Genomic DNA, 13,047 nt, shown 5'->3' on the forward strand with positions numbered 1-13,047 from the left:
TGCACCCAACTCGATTAGAGAAGAGGATTAACAGCTAACCTGGTTGTCTTGGAATCATGATTAATGTGGCAAAGTTTGATTAGCAGTCACAGGTGTCCTTTCCTTGGCCGATATATTCGGCGAGGAGATGCCGACTTATACGTTCCCCGGCGCCAGGGGACTTCCATTAATGGGAAGTGCCAGGTTGGAGCCCCGTCCGGTGGGGCCCGCGAGTTGTCTTTTAAGTGGCCGAGGTTTCGTCGTGGTCAGTGGCAATCGCCGAGGAATATTGTGTTCCAACGACCATCCACGATTGGCTGCAGGGGAATTGTCTTAAAGCCACTCACCGCACAGCAACACGTGTCCCTTTTGCACATTTAAAGACTTCAGAAACCATCTTTTTTATTCAAAGATTTTTTAGTTCTTCCTAAAAATTCGAGAATGAAAAAAATAATAAGATAAATTTCCTTAAAAATATCATGTTTTTACCCCTTTCTTTTAGAGCGCTCACTTTTGATTTAATTTTCACATAATATTTTTATATTTTTAAAATATAAAATTATTTCGAATCTTTCGTACCAATACCTTTGTCTCGATCCTATCATTTCTATCTTATTATCCTTATTTTCTACTCTCTTAATATATATATTTTTTATTAAAATTTGATATTATTAAGTCTTAATCAAACTAATAATATACTGATTTTAATAAAGGGGAGAGAAAGCAAGTGCGATAGTAATCATGATAACAAAAAGGAAAAGAGAAAAAGAGACATGAGGAGGACTCTCACGATAGGATGAAATTGGTATGTATTTGTTAAGAGATGAAAGATCGGGATTATTTTAAAAAAATATATAAAAAAAACTCCAAGAAAAAAAAATCCAAAATAATATGGACAAATAAAAAGGGAAAAATTACAAGAAATTCTTAGTCAAACTCAATATCCTTTGTAACCACACGTAAGGAAAAATCCAGAGAAGTCACCAAACCGGAGGCTTGTAAGGCACGAGGTCTGCCGACATGAAAAGCTATATGGGTTGAATGAGTTGGGTCTCTTAGACTTTGTGTCTGCCATTAGTGATTAGACAATGTGCTCTGCTGTTCTCGGGCAAAATGAATTGGGTTGATGATTAAGATATACAAAACGTCATTTGACTTGTGGCTTATCTAATTAATAATTAGCACTAATCATGTCCCCCACTTGGCCTCTCAATCAGGTTGAATCTCATTTATTGCGTGTTCAATCCTTTTTTAGATGGTCAAAAATAGCTACGGAGAGAGAGAGAGAGAGAGAGAGAGAGATCTTGATATGCGCACCTTCATCTTTATCATTATTATAATGCATGCTGCTAAATATTCCTTCATCGTTAGAGGATTTATTTCGCCCATTTAAGTCTTATTTATCATATATGTCACTTAAAAAGTAAGGAAAGAATATATATGAACTTCTAACTGATATCCTTTCGAGGACTATTTGGTAATGAAAGAAATTTCCTTAATGAAGTAAATTTAGACATGCTAACATGCTTTCCAATATCTAAATGTAACCATCTAGTGCATGGATATATTGCAAATTATTAGGGAAGCGTGGTGACAACATCTTGCTAGGTGAATAAGTGTCACTATAATTGCAATTGCAAGAAGTCCACTTTCTCCACAACATAAGATACCCATGACTTTTATTCTACTTTTAATAAACTTGATTAATTATTTAGATAATTGAATCCATCCCAAATATTTATCTTTTATTCGTATTTGTTCCAAGCTCAATTGACGAGTATATTATTTATTATTAAGTCAAACAAGCTTAGGTATACGAGAAAAAGAATATATTAGATGAATTATTGCTAAGAATAGCAATATGTATAACACCCATAAATTTATTTTACTTGTTTCGATTCAAGACTCATGTATTTATAATAATTTAAATTATAAATTTAATATATATTTTTCTACCCATATCCTTCTTAGAAAGGAGTCGACCCAAATAATAACCTAAATTTACCCAAACCAATTAATAACCAATCACGCAAAAAGTACAAATCATTGGGTTTATATGAAAGAATCATTAGAATTTCAAACATAATATTTTCTACTTTATGTTTGTTTGGTCTCTTAGTTTTGGTGTTTTGTTCCTCATAAGGGAAGCAATAAAAAAAATGATAAATGACAAATGAGGATTGAGTGAAATCTTCAATTGTTTATTGGAGAACAGAAACAATATGCGGCAAGACTATCAATAATTCTAGTCAAATTAATATCAATTGAGAACATAGACACCGTAACCAAGTTTACTACTGCTGTTCTATTAGTCGACGAGCATAGATCGATCACTTAACCATTCATTTGCACTAAAGAAAGCCTTTTGAGAAGAATTGGATGGTCATATAACAGCAGTATGTGAGCTTCTCTTGATGTGCATAAGTATTGTTGATTTAATCTCTTGGCAACCAAGTGTAATTTATCAGGAGCAATAAATTAAACGATCAATATCATCCATTTGCTGCCTTCTCTTAAGTCGTTCTCTCTTCTTTCTGATCAAAATCTCTTTTACTCGATGATGTCGAACAGCAATATTTGGCTCATTTTCCTCAATAACCTTTTTGTTTAACAAAAAAAGTTAGAGAATTTTTATTGACGAAGATATATAATCCTATTAGTGTTTGGTAATAAGCATGCTAATTCCGAAGGCTTTATGGTTTCAATTATGCTACAAGGCACAGGTCTGAGTAATACTTCCCTTAACACCTGAATGATTTGATTATATTTGCTGCAACGAATGCGAGTTAATTTAAGTAGCACTAAATGACACGATACGCTATATTGAGTTGGAATTACATGAGATGGATGTGATAGGATTACCAGAGTTATATCCATGATTGGACACACATTCATTTTAGTGCATAATCATCTCATTTGGAATGCAAACGATGTGGCAAAGAGAGTGTGCATGCAGAATCGCATGAAAATATTTTCACACACGACACATGAACTATGATGATACCAGCTACATGAAAGACTGTATTCTCCTTGATATTAACAAGTTCTTCATGTGTTAGTCTAGCTAAGGGTTATATTGGACTCGCTACAATCTTACTTTTTACCTCAACCTTAACTATTACAATGTGAAATGCTTCTCAGTTTTCCATCTGATATTGGCAATCTCCCATGCATATGGTGAACATGACGAAACTCATGTCCTGATGAACACACCATTCCCTGTCTTAGTTATACGTGGTGATGACAAGAACATGGGCAAAATGCCACCAGAACATGCAACCAATCACTGCGCTTCCTTTTGTTCCCTGGCAACCGAGCTCCAATGGCACCACGCTGGCCAATCAGGTTGAAGACGACAACTCCAGGATCTGAAGAGGCACAGCGGAAGAGGTTTGTCGGGACAAAAGACACCGACTCATTAGAACCCATGTGCTGCTGCAGTAAAGTCGAACTATATGCATAGACTATCCTGAAGAGTAGACCTCTCTAAGTGTGCTTCGTCACCTGTACTTGTCTCCCATGGGCTTTCCGTGTCATTGTTACAGGAGGTAGAGGATGACTGAAAACAGCATGCAGATGTTGCAGATTTATGAAGAGGAAAGGAAGTAAATAATTGCAGCTGATGCTTGTTTGAAGGTGATTGTTGCATTTTTTTTTTATTAGATAATTAATGCTTGCTAGATTTCATTGAGCCAGCAAAGAGCACACAATTAACACAAACAGTTCTAATAGGAGGGGATATTTAACAGTTAAAATAAAAGAAAAAGAGCACTACAAAATTCACATCCCAGAGAAAATAATCCTAAATGAAAAAAGCTCAGCGAAATGTACGTACACCACAATCCTGACTATGTGCATCTTTACGCGCAACAATTACGGCAAGAAACAGCAGGAAGTTTAAGAGGTCAGCGGTCGACCTCAACACTTGTTCCCTGTTTGCCGCCGTCAGACCGCATCGTTCACCAGCTCAGGCTTCGCCTAGAGAGGCCGAGACCCACCACCAGTAGTAGCAGAATCAGTGGGCTTAACGGCTGTGGGCGGGCGCCCAAGGGGGGCCGGGAGAATCCAGCGGCGAACTTGGCGACGGCGGCGGCGAGGAGGTCCTTGGGCTTGGGGGGCCGCCTGCGGGGGCGCGGCGGCGGGAGGACGGTGCCTCGGGGAATCAGCTTGGGCTTGAAGTAGTTGTTCGTGATAAACAGCAGGCTGCCGCTGTCCTTCATGCCGGCCAAGTGGGCCGTCAGCAGCGACCAGTGTGACGGCAGTAGGTTGCCATACTTGGTCTCCGTGTACTTCGATATGGCAGACTTATTACACCCGTTCTTGTCGCTCAGCGCCGAGATCGCCTCCAGTATCATCTTTCGTTACCGCATATTGGAGAATTTATGACAAAGAATCTATTATAATGGACAACATGAACCGGAAGATTCTTAACGTACGTCAGGGTATGCTTTTGCTGCCTTCTTCAGTACCGCTAGCCATGGAATATATGCGTTTTGTATCGAGTCTGTATGAGAAGAGAAGAGAAGAGAAGAGGAAGAAGAAAAGGATTCGGGTTAGGGGATGGAATGTTATGGGGGTTGGGTTACAGAGGATTGAGAGGGCTTTTAAAGGGGGAAGACGGACGGATCTGCAGGACTGAATTGAGGGGAGAAATGGGCAAGGAAGAACACAAAAGATTAAACAAATACAAAGAAATACCAGAAAAACATAATTAAATGACGAGGACGACGAAATGCAAGGTGAAAGAAGGGGGATGTGCTCGTCGGGAAGTGATGACGAACGGCTCGATGAGAGATGACGGCGGGGATCATCGGATCGCGGCGAGCGGTGGGAGATGGACATCACACGGATCGGTCTTTTCGCACATAATCCATCGATCAAGTTGACGTTCATTATGCCCATCTTTCAAGTCTTCAAGTTAAAGGGCATTATATGGTGGTCGGTATGTGTTATCCTCAACGCACAGTGGATAATTATATGCTCACCTAATAATAATAATAATAACATCTTATTGGTATAAGATGATTTTTTTCGATCAAGTAAAAAAAATGTATCATTTATTAGTCGTCACACCCCCCTAAGAAAAATGCTCTGCGAAAGAGACCAATCTAATGGAGTAATTTACCTATTCGATCTCCAAAATACTAATTTTATTATCTTTAAATCATTAACCTAAAATATTAATATAAGTTAGCCAAAATTCGTCCATCACTCGAAGATTACCACTTCCAACGTGGGACTAAGTTGAAGTGTTACAATATAGATATTGAGGCAGTTGGATTGGATAGATCTTATATTATGAACCTTCGTTGTCTGCAAGATAATTTTATTCTGGTATTGTTGATATTTTCTATCACCAGACACCTCATTTTACCAGTATGATTTGCTGTCCATGTGAAGAGAATAGCATATGCTCCATATCGACTCATAACATGAAGTTTCAGCTGATGCTTACCTTTCTGAAGCTTCTTTTATCTTTTGCCCCCAAGGAAGAAGAGGAGAGATCACGATCATGAACAACAGAAAAGAGGGAACCCCATACGTGCATGACAGAGCACATTTGCTGGCGGAAACAAAGCCCTGACTCCATCACATGGGAACCCATCTTCTCCATCACATGATTGAGTCCAGGCAAGAAGAAAGAACATAACAGAAGCTACTGTGGCAGGTAATAGGAAGCCATGAGCAGCTTCTCATGTTCGACCCGCAAGTAACACTCTCTTCTCCTGGCCTACTAAACATACGCAATAATCTCGTCTGGAGTGACAGCGAACCTCGTTTGCCTCTGTAACAGTGATGTGTGGAAACACAAATCAGCAGAGCCTTGGACCAATTCATAGATAACAATCTAATACTGCACCAAGCTACTTAAGAAGTTTATCTTGTCATTGTCGTAAAAATTAATATGGTGTAGCCTATACAAGAATACATTCATAGAAGGTTGGTCATCTTCAAGAACCATATGTAGGAGGTACAGGTAGACCTGATTTGTCGATGGAAGCGGAGGAGTTTTATATGAAGCCAGTGTTTGCGGGAAAGTTGTACCGAATCAATGGAGTAAGGATCTTTGGTACTTCAGGGAGAGGGAGTTGGTCATTGAGACTAACCCTCAAGAAAATTTGCTGTGGGTTTGGCCAACTAGCAACAAGGTGAAGATAATATTCTGATAACAAATATATATATATATATATATATATATATATAAAGGCCATACAGAGAAGTAAAAGTATTGGACAAACTATCAAATAATTGGATTATGATCCTTGAGATCATGTGGAGTGAGTCATTCTCCAATTTCCTAATGAAGTTGACTAACATTAACTAAAGCTCGCTGTCCTATGATTCTGTGAGGACAATGAGAAGAGATCAAGCCAGTGGAGATCACTAAAATGTTTGATTAAGATCAATCAGCAAATTGTGCCAGGTGTCCATGGTTTTGCAGTTACAGCATCCAATCATCAGAAACAATGTATCGAACAACATCAAAGAGAAAAAGAGAGCGCAAAGAGCATGACCATGTCGAATGGATCTGCAGATAAAAAGGTGAGCTTGATCCAATACCAGAAGATTGCAAATTCTTCTTCTTTTAAGTGTTCAACTTCCCAGTATTATAAGTGGTAACAGTTAAAGACTAGTTCTATTGTGCTTTAGATTTGGCATGTGAAGTAATGGATGGAGTTTTTAGGAAGAAAGCTGCTACTAATGGACTTAAAATTGAACCGAAATGACCAACTCTGATCCCATTAACTTTAAACTTAGCGAGCTAACTCGCCGACCAGCACCACAAGCAGAGCTAGCGAGAGAGATCGAGATCACGGACCTCCTTTTGCCGATCGGTTTGAACAGCGGGTATCATCGGCTGCAGCACCCTCGCTGTAGCAGCAGCAGCACCGTCCTTCTCCACACACAGCCGCATGATCTTCTGGGCGGCCTCGGCGGCGTCCCGGCTCTCCTGCATGAGCTTCTCCACTTGCACCTTGGGTAGCCTCATCCGGAGGCGGACCGCCCCGTCCTTGGCCTCCTCGACATCAGCGGCGAAGGACCTACCTGCGAGCGAGAGATCCGACATGGAACGGCGGGTGAGCTTGAGGCTCTCCAGCCGCTCTTTGGCACTCACCTGGAGCTTCCCTGACCAGGCCCTTCTCGGGGCTCGCCGGGTGGGCAGCTCCACGAGAAAGTAGAGCTTCCCCGGCTTGAGCGGCGCGTCCGGGTCGAGTGGCCTCGCCCGGAGACCGAGGCGACTGACCTCTCCCGACTCGAGGAGGTCATGGCCTCGATGGTCCCGGAGCACATTGATGGCCCGCGCAGGGGGCTTCACCTTGAACGTGGTGCCGTCTATCTTCATGACCTTTGCAGTCTTCTTCTTTGCACCCAATGCGTTGCCCATGTTGTCTCTTCTCTTGTTTCTGTGTCTTTTGGCTTGGAAGAGATGGGGGAAAAGATGGGAAAGGGAGGAGGAAGCAGATAAAAAGGAAGGAGGAGTGAATTAAATAGAGGGGAATGCAACCAACAAATTCGGTCGCACTTCTTCTCCATCCTTTCCCTGCGGAAGGAAGTTATATATTGTATTGTAGTAGTGATTCGTTCATGTGCTCGCGAGGCCTTCAAAGTGCCAAGATACATATAAATATTAACTTCCATGTGAAATAGTTCAGTATTAATTAGATAAGTATCCATGATTGGATATATATATATATATATATAGTGTTGAAATATGACGTTATGGTGATGCAAACACAAGTAAGGGTGAGTATGGATCCTCCTCAACATCTAAGGAGCAATAGCATGTAAGTGTCACGTCTCAGTCATCATGGAAACTCATTTCTTGCATCCCAAACATTTATTGACAAGACTCTCACTCGCATTTGTGGGATCGACTTGTCTTATTTTATAGGCTCTGTCCTTTTGTCACCTTATATGGATGGAATGGACGGTTAAGATGTGTGAATGGCTTGGACTATGATTAAAATATGAGGCACATGAAGCTTCATGTCGCTCATAGAAATTGAAGAGGATACTCACACATGGAGTGTCACGTAATTAGATCAGAGATGAAGGCTTCTCTTCGTTGTCCCGAGTTTGGCCTCGTCGTGTCTCATTAAAATAAGTGTATGTTTTTGGCTTAGATATATATACATGCGCATATATATTTATTCCTCTAAAATTTGGTATAATATATATGGATTGCTATTGTAAAGTTTTTGGAATCATGATTTAGATGATAGTATTAATTTTATCAGTAGAAAAATGATGTATATATGTATATATATATATATATATATATATATATATATATATATATATATATATATATATTGTAGATGTAAGATATATTATAGATATGATTAGATTTTTATTATAATTATCGATCAATGGAAAGAAAGTCTAATTATGATAGGATTTTATATAAGATGATTTTGATAGAAGAGATTCTCCTAATTACTTATTATATATTCTTTTCTTTCGTCAATAAAAATATATAATTTACTAGGGATTTCTAAATTAGGGACAATAGATAATTAATATTATTGAGAGATTACATATGTTCTCTTATCTTCCTTTAGTCACGTGAATCAGTTTTTAAGAGATTATAAATATTCTCTCATATCTTCTTTATTTTTATTCCATCACTCATAGTGGTCCTGATATGAAGAGAGGAGAAGGCGAGTTTAGTTTTTCTTACAGATCGACATCATTATGGCTTTCGAATCTGACAACGATACGCCTACATATTAGATAAAAGATTTCTGAGTAGTATATATTTTATCTATTATTATTTGATTTCAACTTCTAGATTAAATTTTTTCATATAACGGTAATATAATCATAGATTATATATATATAATTTGTATCAAAGCCATATTTTGAAATCAAATACTTCAAATCATAAAAGTATTTCAGATCGTATTTAGATTAAGCACCCTTCTTTTGCACCTTTCGATTTTGATTTATGATGCTGAAACGATCTATTTGTATTATTAATCTACTTTTTTATCTAGTTCGTCCTCTTGCTTGCTTATAGGCAATACAAGGTTTCTCATGTTTGATTGATGGACCACTATTGACAACTTATTATCGGTGATAATATTATTGAGGGTGATAATCTCTGATAGTCGTAAGTTCAGTCGTGGGCAACGGTTGCATAAGTATTGGAAGTGTTGAAAGGTGTAATAACCTTATGACGATTGGCTTACCTTGGTTGTAGGCGATTGCAATTATATTTGTTAATTGCGATTGATGTTGAAGGTCGCGGTACCCAACAGTTGCACAATGGATGTGTGCGCATAGTTTTGCGCTATGGCGACCATAGGGGTCGTCAATCAACATGTATGCATGACCACACAAAAGGATGGTCCATCGATGGCACTTGGTCAATGATGCACCATGGAGGTGCTCCACTGGTAAAGAATATGACAACAAGATATGGTAGAATGGCGCGATGACTAGTGAGGTCGTCAGTTGGACACATGAGAAGAGGCACGACGACTAGTGAGGCCCACAGGTAGCGGACGACCACTACACCACTGATTTATACGCATGGGCACCTTGGAACACAATGATAGTTGTGGCTGCCAAAGTTAGGGTTTCATTTATTTAAAGTATAGTTTTACCTTTATAAGTCTTTTAATTTTAACTGATATCCTTTTCACAGTTCTACCTTTTAAAAAATATATATATTTATTATATATCCTAATTAAATTATAGTTTTACCCTTTAAAAGTTAAAATTTTCTGTCATTAATTATAAAATTATGTAATTTAATTTATTTCAATCAAATATTTTGATCAGACTTAATCATGAATATATTTTGACTACCTGATTAGATTTAGATTCGATCAATCAAGTTTTAATTCAATTCGAAGAAGTTAAATTTTGATTAATTTTTTACCTTAATTAATTTTAATTTTGATAGACCTAATTAGACGAATGGTTGATCCAAATCTATTAGCAAAATTTGAGTAGCCCAATTATGAGCCTACCCAATTAAATAGGGTTGACCAGTCTAGGGTTTCATATAAAATTAAAAAAATTATAAATTATAACTTTTTTTTATAGATTTCCCACATGACATATTAATAAAATTTTATATATGATAAATAAAAATTTAATTATTATTCTTTGATATTTGTTTGGTTATTCACATTTATATATTTAAAATTATAAAATAATATTTATTTTCATATAAAATATATAATTTATGTTTCATCATGATTACAATTATCGTATCAGTTTTTCCTTATGCTGATTAATATTTAGGAATTAATCATAAATAAAATTAAGAAAAATAATATTTATAATTATGCATATAATTATGAGATTTAGATAACCCAAAAAGAGAATATACTTCGAATAATTATATGATTGGATAAGATGATATTGTTTTAGATAACCTTACAATTTAAAGTTGTACATTCAAAGATAGCAACACTATTCCACAAGGATGATATCAGTCTTTTATAAATAATTTTATATAAAAACTAGATATATCAATATTTCACCCAAAGGTGGAATAGAGATGATATAAATAGTTCAATATTTATTTAAAAATTTAAAGTATTAATATTATATCATTTTATTGTACTTGTTCTTTCTTCATTATAATCTTGTAAATGTCTCTATATTTTTTAAATTAAATTATTATAAATAATTTAAACATATGTAATTTATATTAAGCATGTTAGACCTTAATCAGACTAGTTGATAGGATCATAGGCATAACTATTGAAAGTTTTATAGAATAAATAATTAAGATAAATGATTAAAAAATAAATAAAAGACTCAATATGCCTAATATTAGAAAATTTAGTACAATAGTATTTAAAGAATTTAAGAACTCAATATGCCTAACAAAGTTGTAACCTCAAGAACTTTGGGCATAAATGTAGTTGGGTCTTTTCTTGTATAATTTATTCTTAATTTTATTTTTTAGTTTAATTATTTTAAAATTTATTATAATTAAATTAAGGATAAATGAAACTTAAATTAATTGACTAGTATATGTATTTAGAAAGAATTAATATTAAAATATAAAAAACTCATAATATTTTGGTCATTACTCAAGGAGTAGGTAATAATAAAAAATTAAAATATAAATAACCTAAGTTTATAAATACTATATAAACTCATAAAAGAAATTTTTTCACAATAAAATGCTACTACTATGGTAAGAAAGATCCTGTGAAGATGGGCTATAAAATTTGATTCAAAAAGAAAAGATATAAGTTTGATCTTGATATGCTTCAAATCAAACGTTATATTTAATAGATTCTGACACTTCAACTTATATTACTAATAATAAAGATTCATTTTAATATAAGAACCAAAAGAGGATATAATATTTATTATTAAAAAAATATCTTAAAGCGAAAACGATAGGAGTCGGTATTCATCGTTTATATCTAGAAATGATTCATTTGATATTATGTTCCTACATTTCTAGAAAGTTGAATTCTTTATCTAAAATTGCTAGGATATTTTTTTTTTTATAAAGGTAAACTCATCATGATTAAATAAAAGTTAATTTTTTTTGTATGATTAATCTATATTGAATTAGTGTAAAACTTGAGTTTGCAATGATCTTATAATCAAGTATTATTATGAAATATAGTTTTATAAACTTCTTGTAATTATATTTGCTTACATCTATGGGTCACTATATGTTTTTAGTTTTAGTGGAGAGAGATATTTTATCACCCATATATATATATATATATATATATATATATATATATATATATATATATATATATATATATATATATATATATATATATATATATATATATATATATATATAAGGTCTCAAACTATTGATGCATTCAAGTATATATAAATAAAATCATGAGATAATTAGATAGAAAAATAAAAAAATATCAAATGTGATAGGGATGATAAGTTTTGTGTTAGTTATAATAAGTCCAATCATAATTCTGGTTCTTTTACTAAATTTTGTGTTAGTACGTTTTGTGATAAGGACTTTAATTTATATAAAAAATTAGATTCAAAGATTATTTTTGAATATTTTATTATTTATCAAAAAAATTTAAAGAGATACAAAATTTATTATCCTAATCATAGAACAAGGATAGCTAAATTTGATAATATAAGATTTCTTAAAACATAATAAATTAATAGGACTAAAAATCTTAAAATTTAATCTTGATAGTTAGGAAATTTATGTTGATATTCCTTTATTATTTTCATGAGATTATTGTTCCTCAATTCTTTAAAAGAAATGATGAGAGTGAATAATAAAAGAAGATTGAGAAACTCTTATATAACATTGATGTCATCATCTTATAGAACAACCATAACTAATAGTTTTGATAATATCTTAAAATGAAAGGAGACCTGTCATTATCATTCTTAGTATTGTGTTGTATATTTACAAAAATCATATTATGACACAAGAATCAAAGAATCCCTCATTGTTTTCATAAATCATGAAAAGTAATGATTCTAAAAAATAATAAAATATAATTAAAAATTTTGAAATAAATATACCGAGAATGATGTTTGAGAACTTGTTAAATTTTTTAATAATTATAAAAAATCCGTTATATAAACATAACTTAAAGGATAATATTAAATGATATAATGATCAGACTTTAGTTAAATGATATATATATATTCTTTTGGTTTGTAGTTATCATTTGACTTTGCTACTTAAGTTCTGTAATTGACATTATTATCTTTAAATGAATGTAACTAGAATACTATATGTAAAAAATCTTCATCATGATGACTTTCAAAGACTAATCTTTGTTGAGCCAATCTTGACCGATGATGCAATTATCTTCCATAGTTATCTTCATAAATCTTTGATGGGTTTGGCTTAGAATGTGTTGACTTAAATAACCTATAATGCACAAATTTTTTTATGACATGTGAAATAGGTACCACTAGAGTGTCAAGAATTGGATCTTCTCTGATTATCAAGTTAGAAGCACAAACTTTTGAGAAAGAGTACCCAATTACCTTTAAGCGCATAGGAGAGAGAAATTCCTTTGTATAAGCTTGATGATGGAGACAAATAATTTATTTGATATGATTATTTCAAAATAAACA

The 13,047-nt window shown here is 34.3% G+C and overlaps 2 protein-coding genes across 2 annotated transcripts; both read right to left on the bottom strand.

Moving 5' to 3' along the window:
* Nucleotides 1-3,729: 3,729 nt before the first annotated feature.
* Nucleotides 3,730-5,252, bottom strand: LOC103991847 (HMG-Y-related protein A-like). The gene has a single exon (XM_065158308.1). It carries the CDS (start codon nucleotides 4,332-4,334, stop codon nucleotides 3,939-3,941), a length of 396 nt encoding a protein of 131 aa, XP_065014380.1. The 5' UTR covers nucleotides 4,335-5,252; the 3' UTR covers nucleotides 3,730-3,938.
* Nucleotides 5,253-5,283: 31 nt separating this feature from the next.
* On the bottom strand, nucleotides 5,284-7,491 carry LOC135642291 (uncharacterized protein At1g66480-like). The gene is made up of 2 exons (XM_065158307.1): nucleotides 6,800-7,491; nucleotides 5,284-5,764 (listed from the first exon to the last, which is right to left on the bottom strand). The coding sequence occupies exons 1-2, from the start codon at nucleotides 7,364-7,366 to the stop codon at nucleotides 5,714-5,716; spliced, it is 618 nt and encodes a 205-aa protein (XP_065014379.1). The 5' UTR covers nucleotides 7,367-7,491; the 3' UTR covers nucleotides 5,284-5,713.
* Between the last annotated feature and the right edge of the window lie 5,556 nt (nucleotides 7,492-13,047).

Source organism: Musa acuminata, chromosome BXJ3-7, assembly GCF_036884655.1.
Source record: "Musa acuminata AAA Group cultivar baxijiao chromosome BXJ3-7, Cavendish_Baxijiao_AAA, whole genome shotgun sequence".
Lineage (NCBI taxonomy): Eukaryota > Viridiplantae > Streptophyta > Magnoliopsida > Zingiberales > Musaceae > Musa > Musa acuminata.